The 18,411-nt window shown below is 49.4% G+C and overlaps 1 protein-coding gene across 1 annotated transcript in view; it reads right to left on the bottom strand.

The window, feature by feature from the left end:
• The window catches only part of XPO5 (exportin 5), a 44,503-nt gene that overhangs the window by 16,730 nt on the left and 9,362 nt on the right, over positions 1–18,411 (bottom strand). The window contains exons 6-19 of the mRNA XM_075555041.1: positions 17,976–18,002; positions 17,320–17,505; positions 15,651–15,727; positions 13,926–14,025; positions 13,135–13,218; positions 12,531–12,656; positions 10,386–10,476; positions 6,928–7,056; positions 5,581–5,702; positions 4,099–4,254; positions 2,338–2,379; positions 1,638–1,727; positions 801–1,000; positions 171–270 (exon numbers count right to left, since the gene is read on the bottom strand). Of these exons, the coding sequence (XP_075411156.1) occupies positions 171–270; positions 801–1,000; positions 1,638–1,727; positions 2,338–2,379; positions 4,099–4,254; positions 5,581–5,702; positions 6,928–7,056; positions 10,386–10,476; positions 12,531–12,656; positions 13,135–13,218; positions 13,926–14,025; positions 15,651–15,727; positions 17,320–17,505; positions 17,976–18,002 (1,530 nt within the window). The remainder of the gene's footprint in view (positions 1–170; positions 271–800; positions 1,001–1,637; positions 1,728–2,337; positions 2,380–4,098; positions 4,255–5,580; positions 5,703–6,927; positions 7,057–10,385; positions 10,477–12,530; positions 12,657–13,134; positions 13,219–13,925; positions 14,026–15,650; positions 15,728–17,319; positions 17,506–17,975; positions 18,003–18,411) is intronic.

Genomic DNA, 18,411 nt, shown 5'->3' with positions numbered 1-18,411 from the left:
CATTCACTCTGTGGTGGGGACCAGCTCGATAATTCAGGTCCACAGAAGTAAAATACGCAGCTTAGGGATGTGGACGACCAGCCTTCTCGCAGCAGTAGAGAAAATAAACCCATGGGAAACAGGACATACACTCATGAAGGAGCCGCGCCGCCCCGGAGGGGCTCACTCACCCGAGCTCGGTTCAGGCCACAGGGATCCTCCAGGTCTGGGTCACAGCTTTTCCGGTCCGCGCCCACATAGGCCAGAAAGGCGTCAACGTCTCCCAGCACTCTGAAGGTTGGGCGGGGAGGCAAGTTCTACCTGAACGCTGCGGGCTAAAGGAGAACAACTTCCCCCCCAGACACGGCGCAGCCCTGGGTCTCTAACCCGGAGGAGAGTTGTGACCATTTGAGAAGGTCACACAGATTGCCAGCTGTCTTTTGAAAGCTTCAACTGCCTGGCTCTACCACTGGATGGTTATCAGCAGCACTTTAAGAATTCAAAAGATTCTATGCTTGAGAAAGCAGACGACAGCTGGCACTGGTGACCGACGGTCTCAGTCTCCACCTTTCCATAGTCCCTGTGCTGATGTGCTCGTTGTCTCACGAGCGTGAGCACACTCATTCCCTCCTCTCTGCTACACTTCGGGGCAGCAAGTGGTACTTTCAGAGAATGTCAGCAATTGTGAACAGCAGAACCACACCTCAATCTGCTTACGCTGCCTCAGCCCTGCCCGGGCATGGCTCATGAACAGACTGGGGGGGGGGGGGGGGCGGGCTGGAGTGCCCCTAGAGGGCGCTGTGCGGGGCAGTCTCCTCTACCTGTGCATGTCTTCAGAGAGCCAGATGTTGGCCACCGGCGCCATCAGCTCCTCTAAGAAGGCCTTCTGCCGCTCGTAGTCCTTGAACTGGTTGCTAACGAGAACGAGGGCCTCCATGAGGGCGCACTTCTCCATCTGGGTCAGGAGCAGCTCGTTGGAGAGGAGTTGCTTCACATGGTTATAAAGCATGTCAAAATTGGGCTGCGGAGCAGAGGAGAGAAGCAGGGTTGGTGACCAATGGACGGACGGACGGACGGATCAACGGGAGGGAAAGAAGGAGGTCGGGCCTAGAAGGCTGTCACTATGTAACGGGGTCACAGCCTCTTCTCTAGTGTGGTGATTAGGAAGGCCAGTTGGACAGAAAGTGGCCACTGTCTGGAGCACCTGGGTGACAGCAGTGACCTTGTTCAACGTGAGCTTTTCCAGGTCCCTTCACAGGCAAAGAGCTGTTTGTTTCTATTCACGTGGCAACAAACACCTTCTGTGCACTCAGCACAGGGATTTCTGGCTAATTTGTACTCTGTAGGAATGTAAAATTTCTTACTGAAATCCCCAAACCAGGTGGGTCTGGTTTCTCTCCAAATTAGGCGGTAAAGAATGTCACAAAACCCACTAAAGAACTGTACGTTCACAGGGAAAACCAGCTACCTCGGAAAGAAGCGCTCTTTTACAAGGGAGAGGTGTATCTGCGTGTCTCAGCTGCACTACAAAAGGGAGGCAGGCAAAGAGCCAACCGTGAAGAGGCCAGTCTCTAAATGTGTCTGTCTGTGGAGCAGTCACTAGGGCTGGGCTGAAGGAGGAAGAAAAGCCGCGTGGACAGGCCTCAGGGGCTGCTCACCAGCACGAGCTGCGGGTAGTCCCGGCACATCTTGATGATGGAGGAGCAAGCATGTCTCCGCACATTCCTCACTGCCCGGGTTCTCGGGGGCTGCCAAGAGGAAGGCAACAAAGACGCGGTCACTTCAAAAGTAAAATAACTGATGGGTGCTGCCCAGAACCAGAGACAAGTTTGCATTGAAGCTTCACAAATGTAAAGGGTTGAATAGATTGACATTCACAGTCGCCATTGGCCCACAGTTACATTCTGGGCAAAGTATGTAATATTATCACTTGAATCCACATCTCTAGAGCTATGTATTGATGCTCATTAAGTGCTCTTAAGAGTGCACCATCCCCTGGGGGGAGGGGGGAGGAAAGTGAGGAGCTGATTCCAGGAGCCCCAGCGGAAAGCGAGAGTTTTAAGAATGATGAGGACAACAGATGTATAAGTGTGCAGTACACAATGGATGTATGTGTGGATTGTGATAAGAGTTGTATGAGCCCCAATAAAACGATTTTAAGAAAGAGTGCAGCCCCCAAGCAAGGCAGAGAAAACCACCAGAGAGGAGAGTCAGCAGTGAGCCCTAGCACTGAGCTCTCTGTACCGTAACATCTAAACCGCAGTGGCCACCCAGTGCCTTTGGCAAACACCCTTCCACAGACACCCCGAGGCAGGGTCAGGCTCTCAAGTCAGGCTCTCGACGGAATAATGGTCTTACCTTACTTTCTTCAACAGTTTCAAAAGTGACCACTGAAAACAGCTGAGGGGAAGGAAGGAAGAGCAGACCATCAGATTTCTCAGCAGTAGCTAGACAATTTGCAACAGAAACCCCAAAGGGCTTTCCCTGAGGGAGCACAGCTTCAGACGTGCAGGGGGCAGGTGTTTTTACAGACGCTTGAGACTCACAAAGCTGTGGTCACACAGTTTAGAAAGAAGGTCACAGAATCCCAGAACAAGCCACGTGGCCCCTCTGACTCTCAGCTACGGTGATGCCTGCCTCCCTCCACTTTTTATCAAAAGAACCCTCTTCTCTCTGATCCCGTCTGCAAGCCTCACACGCAGTGCTTAGCAACCCGGTTCTGCCCGGGCCACAATGAAGAAGCACAGCTCAGTGTGGGGCTCATGGCAGGAAGGACATCTCCCAGGTCTGTGTTGCCTCTGATACCGCGCCGTGCAGTTCTCTGACCAGCTCTCTCTCGTTCCTTTGGGGACACTGCACCCTTCCTCCTGTCCCCACTGACCAATGGGGACTCGCTGGGCTGGCCGATCCATCAACGCTCCTGACATACTCCTTTCTAGGCTGCGACTACAGCGGGTGCCGGTGCACCGTCACTGTCTCGCCACGCCCTCAAGTCCAGGCCTGCGGCATGGTGACCCCGCTACACCTGTTCTACACAGCACTTCTGAGCCAAAGCACCCTCCTCTCTTCCTTGCTCCTGTCCTGCCTCCTGGGCCAGAATGCTCACGCAGGTGGTGGCCCAGCACGCTCCTACGCCCACAAGCTAGAAACCAGAAAACCGCCTTACCATCCTTCCACTCACAAGTCCCCTCCCCAACTGACAGGGGACCCCGATGCTCTCAATACCTGATCTCCTTCTCCAGAGCACTTCCCGCTGCCTGGCACGCCAACAATGCTTACTGATGCTCCTCCCTGGACATTCTAGTTCCAGGGACAAGCCCTAACTCGTTGCCGCGCCTTCCCGTCGCGCCTGCCATGCGCAGTGCTCAATGCACACTTAAGGCCTGGATGAGCAGCTTCAATCAAGGCCAAGGCCAAGCCCAGCGGACTTCTCTCCCACCCACTCCTGGAGGGTTCCATCACCCAGCATGGGGGACAGCACCCCCATCCCAGTTCAAAACCCACTTCACATATGAACTCCTCCATGGCTCAAAGAAAGTTTTGAAGGTACTCCTCCCTCCCCCCAAAATCAGGACACAGTCAAGGTTAACAGTTGTCATATCTCTCCAATGCTTTTAAATCTCCAACGGCCCTCTGCCATGTCTCACATGACACTGGCTTTTGGAAAACTCTACGCCGATTCTCTTGTAAAAGGCCCACCTTCTGAGGCTGGCTCCTCTTGGTAACATTTTTCTTGTTCCACTGGCTTCTTTGTGTTCTACCCCCACCAAACTCCTGCAGGCACGCCCACCCCCCACACCACATCCCTTCTGACGGCCACATCTCCGGGGGCACTCTAGTCACTGCAGTTTGGCTCAGGAACTGTCCCTCGTGAAAACGGTTCTCCCTTCCTGGCACACACGTTTGGTAACTGCACTGCCACGTGGGAATGGCATCTGTCGGTATACCTTGGTTCTCAGACGCGTCTCTCTCTAAAGGGCCAGGCCCAGAGGAAGCAGCGTGACTAACACGATTGCCGGTGTTTCCCAGCCGGCTTCCCCCCACACACTTTCAACAGCAGCGAAGACATTCCTCCGCTCAGAAAAGCCGGCTCACGTGTACGAAGCAGGTGGAGTTTACCTTGGAGAAGACCTGGGACAGGAACTCTGGTCTGTAGGTGACAAAGGGAAAGAGGGCCGAGACGTTGGTGAGGACACAGGACAGGATGAGGGGATCCTTGGTGGCGAAGGTCAGGACCATCTGCAGCAGCTCTATGCCTTCACTCACAGGAACTTCCTGCAGACAGATGAGGAAGGAGGCTGCTCAGCTGTTCCCACGTCCATCTGTTTAGCTCCCGTTCGATGATGGTAAATATGTAATCGCATGGTCATATGTGGTACATGTGTGGTTTTAGATGCTGCCTTTTAGTCTTTACCATTCAAATTGTTAGCCCACTGTTGAAAATTCTCATCAACAGTGCTGCCAAGTGCCATACTGGGATGTGGTACTCTCCACCCCCGGACGTCTCCAGGGCTTTACCGCTGGCAATACCACTAACACTCATACACCGTTTTTTGAGGGGGCGGGTGGGGGAGATGGGTAGCTCCTACCATTTTCACTTATGTCATTTGGATAAGAATCACAAACTTTGGAGATGACTGGATTTAATGGGTCCAAAGTCATGAATTTCTAAGATTTCTAAGTCAAGTTGCTTTTCTGCTCTAAAAGGCGGTGAGTCCTCTGCCCACCTGTGCCCTGCCCACCCCCGAGCCCTGCCCAGGCTCAGAGACAGTCATGATCAATCCTGAAAAGCTTCACTTATTGAGTAGGTTAAAAATGAGCTTATTGAATGTGCATTTCTTTGATTACTAACAAAGATGAATCTCCTTCCTATTTGTGTCCCACTTTAGTTTCTCTTCTATAACCATCTGACCGGGTCCTGTGACTACTTTTCCAATGGGCTCTTTCTAGTGCTTAAGTAACGCACCATGAGAACGCGAGTCAGTCAGTGTGCTATCCTCGTGGAAACCACACTGTGCGTCCCTTATCTGAGCAAGGCCGTAGAGACTGCTTCTCCAACCCAGCCCAGCATGCATCAAAGTGTCATCACCCCACAGTGTGCTGTGATAACCAAGATCTCAGTCAGAGTAACATGCTACGCTGGTAAACACTGTTACCCAAACACTGGAGCTACATCAGAGCTACAATAAGACCTACCTAATAAGAGAAAGGTGATTCAGTGTATGAAATGCATGAAAAACAAAAACCAAAAATAAGAGGTACGGACTGAGCATTGCTGATGGAGACTAGCCACGTAACTACTCTGGTACCTACAGAGCTCTTCAGGTTTTCAAGTTTAGATTTCCAGCACAAGTCACCCTCCTTGAGGAGTCTACTTACTACAGGCTCGTAGTGTCATCCTTAAACATGGGCACCAGATGTTGTAGCCTTTAGAGTTGAGTTAGAGATACAGGGATAGCTGAACTAGGCCATGTTTTCAACCACTCAGAGGCTCAGTTTCCTTTTCTATAACGTCTTGCATTAATACGTTAATTAATACGTTTTCTATTCTCCTGCCAACTTAAAAAAAAACACAACTTTTATGCAATAAGAGTTACTTACTTCTTTATCTAGTGTTCGAAACATCTGGTTGATCACACATTCCAAAAAGAAAGTCATGGCTTCCCACTGCACGAATGAAGGCGAGAAGATGGAGCAGAGGCTGCCCTCTCCAGTTCCTCCGGCTGTAGGAGAACAGGGTTTTAACACACACTCTCTCTCTCTCTCTCCCTCCCTCCCTCCCTCTCTGCAGGATCACAGAACAGAGAAACAGGAGGGCCATAGAGACCACTTGGCAATTTCACCGTTGAAGTAATAGGGCAATTTGGCTTCTTTCATAAAACAAATACAAAGAGCACGTGTGCTGAAGGCAGAAGAGGTCCTTATCCAGCCTCCACCGCTAAACACCAAGTTGCCTGGATTCACCTGAGGGCCTTGTCTGTAAAACCACGGTGAGAAGTGAATGTGTGTGTAAGCATCAAAACCAGGCACTTGATCAATACTAAGTCCACTATTGTTCCTCTTTATACTCAACTACAGAAATCGGGTGCTGCCATGGTTACTGTCCGGGTGCTAACTGAAAGGTGGGCAGCGGGAGGGCACACAGTGGTTCTGCAGGAAAAGAACTGGCGATCGGCTCCCATAGACTGCAGCCTACAACACCCCTATCGGGCAGCACTACATATCCAGGGGAGCTGGACTCAAGGGGGCCTACTAGTATTCTAAAAGGCCTTCCAACAAGAAACGGGTACAAGACACAGACTGCTGCTTATCCAGTAGCATCCTGGCCCTGGAAAGACTGTTATCAGAAACTGTCATCCTCCAAGTTCACAAATACCACCGGAGCCTAAGACCCCAACAACACAGGCAAAATGGTTCACAAATTGCTGTTCTTGCTTCCATATAACGCTGCCATTCACTAGCTCCTTAAAGGCACAACAGAACCATGCTTCCACAAAATGTCACATTACTAGACGTCTGGGGCCTTCCGAGTCCACTGTGAACATTCAGAATGACTGAGTGCCAAATCTGGTGCCCAGTCACTATGCCCTGGGAAAGGGACCACGTGCTTGGAAACCACTCTCCTCCACCACCCACAGCATGGGCTAGGAAGACAAGGGAGGAGAGACCTGCCATGCACCAGTGGGCAGAGGGGGCTCGTGGGACTACAAAAAGCAGCCTTTCCCAAAGGCCTTCAGCTGACTTAGAAGCAGCTGAACTGCTCTGCTTGGCTGATAAGGTAGTCGTCCTGAGCTTCCTGTGCAAGAACTTGGTTGAAAAGCTCAAAAACGTTCAATTGAAATCGGTCAAGATGGTGACTGGAGTAAGGTAATAAAAACAACAACAAAGAACTGATTATGCTGCAAAACAAAAAGATCGGTTTTGCTATACCGCAAGGCAAACATTTACCGTTCATGGGCGCAGCATCCACCGAGGTTGAGAGCTGGTACTTTAGCCACTCCCCAGCCATCTGGAAACTAGTCTTGGGATCCAAACGACATGCCAACCTCATCACCTCTCCTTGTTGGGCCCGGGAGGCTGCCAAGCAAAGAACGCACATCAATAGCTGGCAAACATCAGGAGCTTGATGTTTCTCTCTCATCCCCGACGGAGATGCTCAGAGAAACAGTCTGTCGACCTGCGCTTGCAACACACTAGATGCTCAATGGAGCTTTGCTGAGTTAAAAAATCTCAGAATTAAAAAGCCAGCAAACAAGCAAACTACCCTACAAACTCCCTTCCCAGTTCAAGCCTGTCAGTGGCAAACGAATATTGCCCTTAGCTCCATTCTGATGAGGGAAAAGGAAGGAAGGTTGAGAGGGATAGAAAGTGGGAGGTCGCTGCTGTAGCAAATGGTTTGGGGATGAGGGGCCACCCCAATCCCAACTACGATGTGGACACCTGCCCCTCCCCTCAGAAGAATGTATCTCAAAGGAGGGCACTGAATCTGCAGCTGCGGGAGAGGGACATATATGACTGGAGCACACGGGAACAGATGAAGGGGGAAGAGAGGAGAGTGATGCACTTCCTGGCCCACCAGGCCTTGAAGACGATGTTCCCGATTAGAGCAGCCAGTCTACAGAGAGGACCACATGGCTGGCCCCACTATGAGACATGATGCCCCTCACGGACCCATAGCTCTACAGAGGACAACACCGGAGACACAGTATGGGAACTGCACCCAATCTGATCCCGCCACACTGAGGCAAAACACTAAGGGGGTGCAACAGAACAGCAAGGGAACGAAGCGGCGAGGTCCCTAGGGAATGCTGAAGGTAGACTTTGGGGCCAGGATGTGGCACCCCAACACACTGGACTGGAAAACACTCCTAAAGGCCAACAAATAGTCCTTGAACTAACTACAAGCTTTTCTTTCTTGTGTTTGTCATGGTTTGTTGTGTACTGTTGCTTGGTTTTGCTGTCTTGTTTTTGTGCATGTTTTTATCTCCACAGGTCTGTCTAAATAAGATAGGCTAGATGGACAATCTGGAGAACAAAACAACGGGACCGACGGTTCTGGAGGTGGAGGTGGGGAGAAAGGTAGTGGTGTTAACAAACTCAGGGACAAGGGAACAACAAGTGATCCAAAGAGGTGGTGAGGAAGGTGTAGGAGGTCTGGTAGGGAGTGATGAAGGGTAATGTAACCAAGAGGAATTACTGAAACCCAAATGAAGACTGAGCATGATAGTGGGACAGAAGGAAAGTCAAAGGAAATAGAGGAAAGAGTTAGGAGGCAAAGAGCATTTATAGAGGTCTAAATAAAGGCATGTTCATATATATATATATAAATATATTTATATATGATAGGGAAATAGATCTATGTGAATATATTTATAGGTTTAGTATTAAGTTAGCAGGAGGATATTGGGCCTCCACTCAAATAATACTCCCTCAATGCAAGAATACTCTTCTATTAAGTTGGCATTCTATGATGATTCCCATCGCAACTGCTGAAGACAAAGCCCGTAAATAAGCAATTGTGGCAAAGAAAGTTGATGGTGCCTGGAGATCAAAAGAGTCAGTGTCTGGGGTCTTAAAGGCTTGAAGGTAAACAAGCGGCCATCTAGCTCAGAAGCCACAAAGCCCACATGGAAGAAGCACACCAGTATGTGCAACCCGGGGTGTCGAAGGGATCAGGTATCAGGCATCATCAGAACAAAAAAACATACAGTGAATGAGGGGGGGGTGGCCCATTTGTAGGCCACTGGACATCCCCTTACAGAAAGTTCTCTGGGAGAAGAGCCAGTCAGGGTAAGATGTAGCAACGATGAAACATACAATGTTCCTCTAGTTCCTAAATGCTTCCTCCTCCCACTATCATGATCCCAATTCTACCTTACAAATCTGGCTAGACCAGAGAATGTACACTGGTACAAATAGGAACTGGAAACACAAAGGGATTCCAGGGCGGATGGTCCCTTCAGGACCAGTGGTGTGAGTGGCAATACTGGGAGGGTAGAGGGAGGGTGGATTGGAAAGGCAGAACCAATTACAAGGCTCTACATGTGACCTCCTCCCTGGGGGACAGACAACAGAAAAGTGGGTGAAGGGATACATCGGACAGGGCAAGATATGACAAAATAATAATTTATAAATTATCATTATGAGGGAGGGGGGTGTGGGGAGGGAAGGGAAAAATGAGGAGCTGATGCCAAGGGCTTAAGTGGAGAGCAAATGTTTTGAGAATGATGAGGGAAATGAATATACAAATGTGCTTTACACAATTGATGTATGTATGGATTGTGATAAGTTGTATGAGCCCCTAATAAAACAATTTAAAAAATGGTTTGGGAGTACATCAAAACATTAAACACAGGATCCTAGGAGCCAGCAATTCCATCTCCACCCAAGCCCGCACAAACGCGTGTGTACCAAGGTTCACTGCAATGTTACTTGCCATAGCCCCAAGTGGGAATAACCCCCAATGTTTGACTGACGAACTGACAGGAAAGGTAACTGTTGCAATGGGAAGCACCTGAACTCTCTCACAGGAGGGCTCTTGGAAACAGCAAGGACAGAAAGGCAGCCACGAAAGACTGCAAACAGTGATGGGGTCCTGCGACAGGAAGGGCCACCACTGGCCAGCACAGAGACAGAGACAGCTCAGAGGGGGTCAATGAGTCGTGGGTTGGGATGAGGGAAAGTAGAGTGATGGCTGATGAGTCAAGGCTTTTCTGTTGATGGAAATTTTCTAAAACTCAGTGTGCACAACTCAGTGACTATCAGAACGTCCCTGAATTATGCAATTGGTGACCTGTTGGGCAAGTGAATCTACAAAAGGGGGGGAGGGGAGGAGGCTAAGGCTACAGAAAAAATAAATCACCTAATTAGGATATCAGAATCTAATGGGGTTTTCCCTCTTTTTTGAAAAAGAGAACTGAAAGACAGGTAGCATTTAACCCTTCGACCGGACGAGAATTTAAGAGTGACTTCTTAGGACCTGAGACGGTTGATCCCTCAACAGAAAGGTCCGGCAGAGTGTGGGCGCGTGTTGGAAGTCCAAGCACGATGGCACAAGGGGAAAGCAGCACTTTGGCCAGCCGCCATCTGAATTGAGGGTGACAACGCAAAACCAAGGAGGTTCTGGAGGTACAATAGGCTATGCTTTGGGATGCTAACCACAAGGTGGATGGTTTAAATTCACCAACTTCCCAGGAGAACGACGAGGCTGTCTGCTGCCAGAAAGATTTACAGCTTCGGGAGCGCGCAGGGGCAGTTGGGCTGTGCAGTTGCTGTGAGTAACCTGCTAGCAATGGGTTGGGTGTTCTTAGAGTTAAGAAGTCGGGGGTGTGCATCAGCACCCATAACCCTAGCGACCATTCTGAGAAGCCTGTGCGGGGAAATTCAAGGCCAGTTTTGTCACTCACAGTTGAAGAAAGCGTTGAAGTCCTCATCGCTGTCAAAATCACACCTGGAGTACTCGCAGCTGGGACTGTCTGTTTTAGACGGAAAGCCCACCTGGAAAGAGAAAGGCGATCGGGGTGGGAGTAAACAAGGGAGTCCAAGCACTTAACGTCCAGAGTCAAGGGTCTGCACAAGACAGTTTAAGTAGCCAATTCTGCTCGACTCCAAGTCCATCTTTTGCTCCCAGCTTGATATTCCTGAGAGTAGCAGGCGAGAAAGCAAGTTCCTATTTGTTACATTACAAATTAAACTCTAGGAATAAACACGAAAGTGTGTTTCATTCGAGAAGTGATGAGCCCCTATGCAGAGAATTAAATATGGGGCGCTATTTGCTCGGGGGACTATTTGTACACATAGGGATGTTCCTTAATGGGGTTGATTCTCTGACTTTACAAGGGCTTCAAAGGGCTGTGGCAAAGTGGAATTGGGGGAAAGAAAACACCTTGTGGAATTTTCCAGCTTTTCACAGCTCCTTCATACTGCTGCTACATGCTGCGGAGTCGACTGGATTCACAGCAACCTTTTGTACAACGCAGGGACACCTGACGCAGCCAGCCCATTGCAGTCACTTTATCCATCGATCTTGTTGACATTCTCCCACTTTCTTGCTGTCCTTCCACTTTACCCAGCTCGATGGCCTTCTCCAAGGACTAAGAACATGTCAAAAACCCGTGAGGCAAAGGCTCACTCTCTCTGCCTCTATGGAACATCTTGGCTGGACCTCTTCCAGACTCTTTTGGGGGGGGGGGGGGGGAGGGAGTCCCCAGTCCTTTCAGTACTCTTCATCAGCACAATTCAAACACATCAAACCTCCTCCGGTCTCCTTATTCAATGTCTAACTTCTATATACACGAGGGGACTGGAAATGCAAGGTCTTGGGTCAGGTACACCGTAGTCCTCAGAGAAACATCCTTACTTTTCAAAGCGTACAGATTGATCCGGTGCAATGCATCATCGGATCGCGACTGCTGCTTCCAGGACCACTGATTGGAGATCCAAGCAAGATGAAATCTTTGACAGCTTCCATCTTTTTCCCATTCATCATGTAATCTCCTGGTCCAGTGTGAAAATTTTTTTCTTCACATCAAGTTGTAATCCATACTGAAGGCTGCAATTCTTGAACTTCGTCAGCGAGTGTTCTTCCTCACTTTCACCAAGGGTCTATCATTTGCAATATTGTAGGTTGTTAATAAACCTCCTTTCAATCTCGATGCTGAATTCTCTTCTTCCTATCATCCAGCTCCTTTGATTATTTGCTCAGCATAGGATACAACCCTGACACACACACACCTTTCTGTATTTTAAACCATGCAGTTTCCCTTGTTCTGTTTGTACAACTGACTCTTGATCCATGTACAGATTCTGCAGGAGCACAATGGAGTGTTCACTGACAACCTTTGGATAGGTTTGTGAGAAATAGTGTCAGATACAGAACACTATCAGAGGTGAGTGTCCGGAGATGAGCCCCTCCGGTCAGGAGGCACTCAAAAGACAATTGTCTTCTCGATTCCATTCAACCTGAACGATGTGGATGGTGTAAAGCCTTCAGGATCTCACTCGCTGATGGGGCACAACTCAAAATGAGAATAAACAGCTGCAAACATTAATTAATAATCGGGAACTTAGAATGTGCAGAATATGAATCTAGGAAAATTGGAAGATGTCAAAATTGAAATGCAACATGTAATAATTGATATTCTACGTGTTAGTGAGCTGAAATGTGTTGGCATTGGTCATTTTGAATCAGAAAATCATGTAATTTATTACGACAGGAATGAGTTTCAAGAGGAAAGACATTTCAAAATCGATCCTGAAGGACAATGCTGCCTGTGATAATAGTTATCCAAACACAAGGAAATAGTCAATACAACTATTACTCAAATTTATGCATCGACCCCTAAGGCTAGAGATGAAGAAACTGAAGAATTCTACCAATGCTCCCTCCTACTAGTGGCTCGGAAATATGAAAGGACACTCGTCACAAGCGGTCTCTGAAGCTTAAGAGAACAGCACGCCCAGAGGAGGCTCTTGGTGACTGAGGATGGGCTGCCAAGGGTGTCCATGCTGTGAGCTTGCTGCACTCCACATGTCGAGATCCCACTGCATACCTTCAGCAAGTTAGTCATAGAAGCCCGAAGATATTTTGGTATTATTGCTAATAGCAAAGCGTCACGGGACAGAATCTCATGTCTAAACAGGGCTCCCCAAGTCATCTGTGTTGAAGAACGTAGAAACTGAAGGGGTAAAAAAAACAACAAACAAAAAACTTCAGAGTGAAGATTTGCATTCTATCTAACCAAGATAATTATTCAGGCTGACAATGACCCCCCACCCCCATCACAACCATCTACATATTTTGTAGTCCCCCAACCCTCCCTTTACTGCAGTGCTCGGGAGGATGCCCACTGTATTCAGACTAGCAGGATGGGGGTCAGGGGCAGGGCAGGACTCAGGAGTCCTGGTGGCACTGCAGGCGAAGCACCAGGCTGCTCTCACATGTGGGGAGGAGGGGCTGTCTGCTCGAATAAAGTTCTGAATCCCTAACATTAGCATCAACTTATTAAAAGAAGCTGCTCCACTCTGTCCTCCGTAGAGTCTCTGAGCTGATGGCAGTGGGTCTGGGGTTGTTTCTCGGGGGAAGGGGAAGCCTTAACTCTACCACTTCCGATCTCAGTGCTTGAATTCAGTTCACAGACACTTTGGAGACATTACCTGACTTGGATGGATTGTGAAAGCAAGAAAAGACTCGAGGTATTTTCCAAAGTTTGCTGGAGTCTTTACATCAGAATCTACACCCTGTGGGGAGAGAAAAATTTTTACATTTATAATGCTTACATGTGCAGGGAGGGGAGCAGGAAAAATGGAAACATATCTCTGGTCAAAGACAGGCATCATTTCAAGGGCTCTCCAATCTATTGCCTCAATCATCATCAAGACCCATTCTGTGCCTAACTAGTAAACTGATAAAGAATACTGCTTTTGGAAATATAAAAGAAATCCCCCCCCCCATCTTAGAGAACCGTTTTGTGGATCACCCATTAGAAACACCACCCTTTCTGCCACCTCGAAACAGCAGACACGAAATCCCCATGTCTGTCCCAGTGACGCAGCTTGTAAGACTGTTAAACATGCTTCCAGGGCAAAGCCTGCAGTTTTCTTGGGTGGCACAGACATGACATTGGGGAACAGCTTCTCAGTCACACTCTGTGTTAGAAGGGCAGGTACTCGGCAGACTCATGTTCTACAAGTCGGGCAGTTCACAGGAGACCCGACATTCATATTTTTCTTCTTACACCATGAGTGACTGACTGGTGCAAAGACACGTGCAGCACACCAACCCTATTACATTAGAACAATGGAGCCCAGACACGCCGGATGCAGTCTGTAGTGTGCTACCCCATCAAACGGAACTGAATGGCACCTGTCGCCCGCTTGCAAACACCACTGCTCCCTCTGACGGCTCTCCCCCCCCCCCCCCCCGCCCCCAGGAAGGAAGTGCTCACCAGCAGTGCACACAGCTGATTGCCCAGAGCGCACAACACCTGACAGAGCCTCTTCAGGAAGACGTAGTGTTTCTCTACCAGGCCCCCGCCGTCTGCAGTTCTGTAAGACACGGGTGCAATTAGTCCCGCATCGAGAGAACGGAAAGCCTTCCCATCAGATGTGCTCGCTGTGGTCTGCGCCTCAGCACTCAAGTTCTGGTAGGTGTTTCAAATAAAAGACCCACCCCGCCAACCCACAGCAAAGCAGAACCACCGCCAACGCTAGAAGACTCCAGTCTTGAACCTCCAGAGGCCTTCCAGCCCCAGGCCTTCCTCACACCGCCCTTGGGAACCGGGAGATGCCAAAGTAAGCTCTGAAGATGATCACACTAAATGATGCATGTGCCCATGCATTAGAATGCACAAAGAAGTACTTGCTGATACCAAGGGAAACTAGAGATGGGGGGGGGGGGGGTCGGACATGTAAACCACTCCTGATACTACCGACACAAAAAGGGTGTTAAAAATATGGCTGTGCCTCCATTTTAAAAATCATTCCCTCAGGTCTGCAAACTTTTATCTATTTTACACTCCAAATAGGCCTGCTAACTGGGTGTGTGTGTTGGGGGTGGGGTGTCATTAAACGTATTGGGTGGCCAAGCCTGACCTGCAATGATCTCAGACTAGTCCCACCAGTCACAGGTGAGAACCACCGTGTGAATAAGAGGGGCCCTGGTAGCACAGGGGTTAACGTGCTCGGGTAGAAGTCAAGTGCTACCTGACATGGGCAGCCTGTGGGGAAGTGTGGCGGGATGGGACAGCTCTGCTCCATCCTAGCTCGCTGCTCTAGGTAGCAACTGACTTGCAGAGTTTTGCTTAGAATGTGTAAGCATGCCCTTAGCTGGCTTTGGAAGCACCGGAGTCTAACGGAAGTGGCCTGGGCTCAGGTAACTAAGAGCTGCTGACGTGGTGCTAAGGGAGCGTGTACAAGATCTGGAGTCTGACGGCCTGCGTTTGGACCGTGCCTCCACTAGCCAGGGGGTGACTCGCTGTCTGCAGCACACACACAGAGAGAGGGCTCCTTGGTATGCAGGCCAGGCTCTCTCACAGAACTTAAAAAAGGCCCAGAGATAGTTCCGACAGTGCCCTCGTTTAATAACCAGGATCCTTAAAAAGAGCACTGCGGCCTCCACGGGGACAAAGCACCACATCCCAATGGGAGGGAGAGAGCTTAAGATGCTCAGCTGCTCCCCTTTTCTTTACCCTTGGGCCTGAAAGTAAGAGAAGGGGAGGGAGCAGGAGAGGGCAGCAGGTCCAACTAATGCCACACACATTTCCATCCCACTCCCTGGCAACAGGCACACACCAGGAGCAAGGACAGACATAGACACCCCTGCTCAGTTGGTTCCATCACTTCCAAGACCCCCAGCACTGCAGGCATTGACAGGGAAAGCACCTTGCCAATCTGCACATGAGGCTGGCCTGGGGATAGGTAGTCCAGCAGATCGCCTGGCTACCAAGAGAATCAAGGAGATGAAGTGGGTGGGGAGAGAGCTGTGAAAGTGAGTGGTTGCTAAGTCAATAAGCACAACTCATTTCTAGCAAACGATCTTCCTGAAGATGGGCCCACTGGCATTATCTAGAGAGCGTTGACTGTAGAATGGCTAGCATTTGGGTAGGGACTTCATGCACACCCACTGGGGACAAAAACGCCGAGAGGGACCCATAGGAAAAGAAGCTACTCACTGTGCAGCAGAGAGTATGTAGTGCATGGCCACATCCTCAAACAAGACCATCAGGGGCTTCCGGTCTTCCAACTTGCCCTAGAGCCAATTTTAGACACACAGTCAAACAAACGGCATCACTCCCAGCTTCTAAGTACCAACGTCTTCTCCACTTACATCATCGAACCTAGTGACTTCATCGTTTCTCATCTATTTGAGGACTGACTGAACATTAGAAAAAAGCCAGACACACCTGGATCACAAAAGGTGGTCCTGGACAGAGTAGGAGAAAAATACGAACACAACTCAAAATCATAAAAAAAGATCCGGCTGAGTGGACTGATGGGAGCCCCGGTGGAGCTGTGGGCGAGGCACGGGGCTGCGATCCACCTGAGAAGCACGAGGCTGTCTGCTCCCATGAAGATAGACAGGCTCACAAGCCCAGCCGGGGCATGACCAGTCAGAGGCAAGTCACTGGCAATGGCTGGTGCTGGCCTGAGAGAAACTGGTGGGCATCGTTGAAAGCGATGGCCCTGAGTCACCTTCCCATGGGGACTGAGCACACCTCCACCACTCAGTTTTCAGCCAAGTGATGGGCCTATCAAAGGAAGGCCAGTAATGGTGGGGAGGTGGGCACTGGAGGGCGGGAAGAAAGAAGGGTGCACGCAGAGCCCACACAGGGAGAAAGTGGGAGGAGTGCTGTCGGAGATGCCCACGTGAATCCAATTACTCTATATACATGTCCATCCAAATCGCAACACAGTGAAAACGACACAAGGCAGGACTTAAATACTTAAGTCAGTCCATATCCACAGGATAATAGCCCCATAGGAAGCAAGCCGTCATCTCGTCAGTTTGCCAAAACAGATAGTCCGTCACCTTTTAGACTCTCTGACATAAAGCTGTTACGTCTTAAAAAAACACAAAAATCCCACCAAAACAAAACAAACAGAAAAACCTGTTAGTCTTAAATCTTAGTACTTATCACTTTCATTTCCTATAGGTGAAGTGTCCAGATTCGTATTTGTTTTAAGAACCAATCCGCTGAGAAATTTCTGAATATTCTACATCTCTGAATATTCCCAGAAAATTAGAACACTACTGCCACAAGGGACTGTAGACAGGCAAGAAGTTGGCCTCAAAATACCCATCACAACAACCAACCATCAAACCTGTAGATGCTTTCAAGATGCTCTGCCAGATTATGCAATTTGAGACACAGGAAGGCCCCGTATTACGTACAAGGTCCATTCCCAGGCGTGCCTTACGTTGAACTTGTAGGAAGGTGAAACAGGTGCACAACATCCTTATTTTGCCTTACTTTAGTTCCAGAAATGAGCCCTGCTTGTGTGGTGGCTCAAGGGTCAGGTCTGTGGTTCACACCTGGGAGCCCTCTGGAGCAGTTCCACTCTGTCTTGCAGGCTCACCGAGTCGGACAGAACTGGCTTAGTGCCAACCCCCTGCCCCCCAAACTCGAAGTCTTTCCAATGATTAAAAAGCCGCACATGCAGCCAATATAGGGGGTATGAAGAATCTGTTTTAAGTAGGGGTTGGTAAGGGCTTCATGGTGAGGGCAAGTCTCTCGAACAATAGAGGGCAAGGCTGAGTGGTCTCCTAGAAGCTGGTAACCTGGGGCTTACTGTCCATAGAGAGGTTACGGGCAAAGCAGTCAGCTTGCAGTGGGGACTTACTTTTCTGCTGACTGCAATGAGCAGGCACTCGGCTGCTCCCAACTGCAGTTCCTGTTCATTCAGAAGCACACACAGCATCTCCAGGAGTTTACAGTTTTCAGCAGCGATGTGATTCATGGACACCCAGTCGATGTAGCCGGCTAGGGTATTCAGGGCTGCCACCCCGACGCGATAGTTCGCTTGGGCCTGCGCGGAAAGAGAGCCTCTTTGACGATGAAATACTCACGGCGGGCATGCTCTTCTTTTTGCTAATTCTAAGGGGATTCTTTCTTTAATGCGCTCAAGTCATACTTACTGATGAGAGGTTTCCTTCCGATATGTGATTGCTTCCCAAGCACTGGTATTCTCAACAAGACTGTGCTGGCCGGTGTGACACTTTTCCTCTTTTGAGAAATCCCAAATTCTGTCCTACCCCCCACCCTCCCACCGCCTAGTTGACCCTCCACCAGGCCTATGAAATGAAGCCTGGGGCACAGTGGTTCGTGCTGACGGAAGGTCCGTTCAAACCGCAGCCCCTGTGGGACCAAGATGTGGCAGTGTGCTTCTGCAAACATCTACAGCCTTGGAGATTCTGGAGGGCGGCCAGAACCCACATGACAGCAGTCGCCCCACCTGGGGACCTCACAGACCCTCCTGATTCTCCTCGGGGCTCATACCTGAGACTCCTGAGCAGCGTCTGTCTTCTGAAAGACAAGAAGCATGAAATTCAAGGTTTTCAATGAGCAACAGACTAGGTAATCATTCCTGCCCCCCCCACCCCCACCCCCCAGGAAATAGGTCCTTGAAGAGTAATCCTCGAAGATACAGATGACAACTTGAGTCCTGGAAAATGTTACCTGGACTAAGAACAGACAACTGCTATTCCTGTGAGGAGGGCAGGCAACTTCAAATTTTGCAATAGCATAAAAAGTATTTGGAAAAGCCTAAACAAATTTGTCAGAGGACACTGAGATTCACAAATCTGAGATTGCCTGAACAAAGCGTATACAGGTGAACAGTGAGTAAGGCATGTGGATGAAGCGCCAGTCAAGCAGTCACAAAGGAAGAAAGATGAACAATGAATAAGGCTAAGAGTGATGAAATGACAGGTTA

The sequence above is a fragment of the Tenrec ecaudatus genome, chromosome 7 (assembly GCF_050624435.1).
Source record: "Tenrec ecaudatus isolate mTenEca1 chromosome 7, mTenEca1.hap1, whole genome shotgun sequence".
In the NCBI taxonomy this organism is placed as follows: Eukaryota; Metazoa; Chordata; class Mammalia; order Afrosoricida; family Tenrecidae; genus Tenrec; species Tenrec ecaudatus.
The sequence above is the reverse complement of the archived record's forward strand: the minus strand, read 5'-3'. Positions and strand labels throughout refer to the sequence as shown.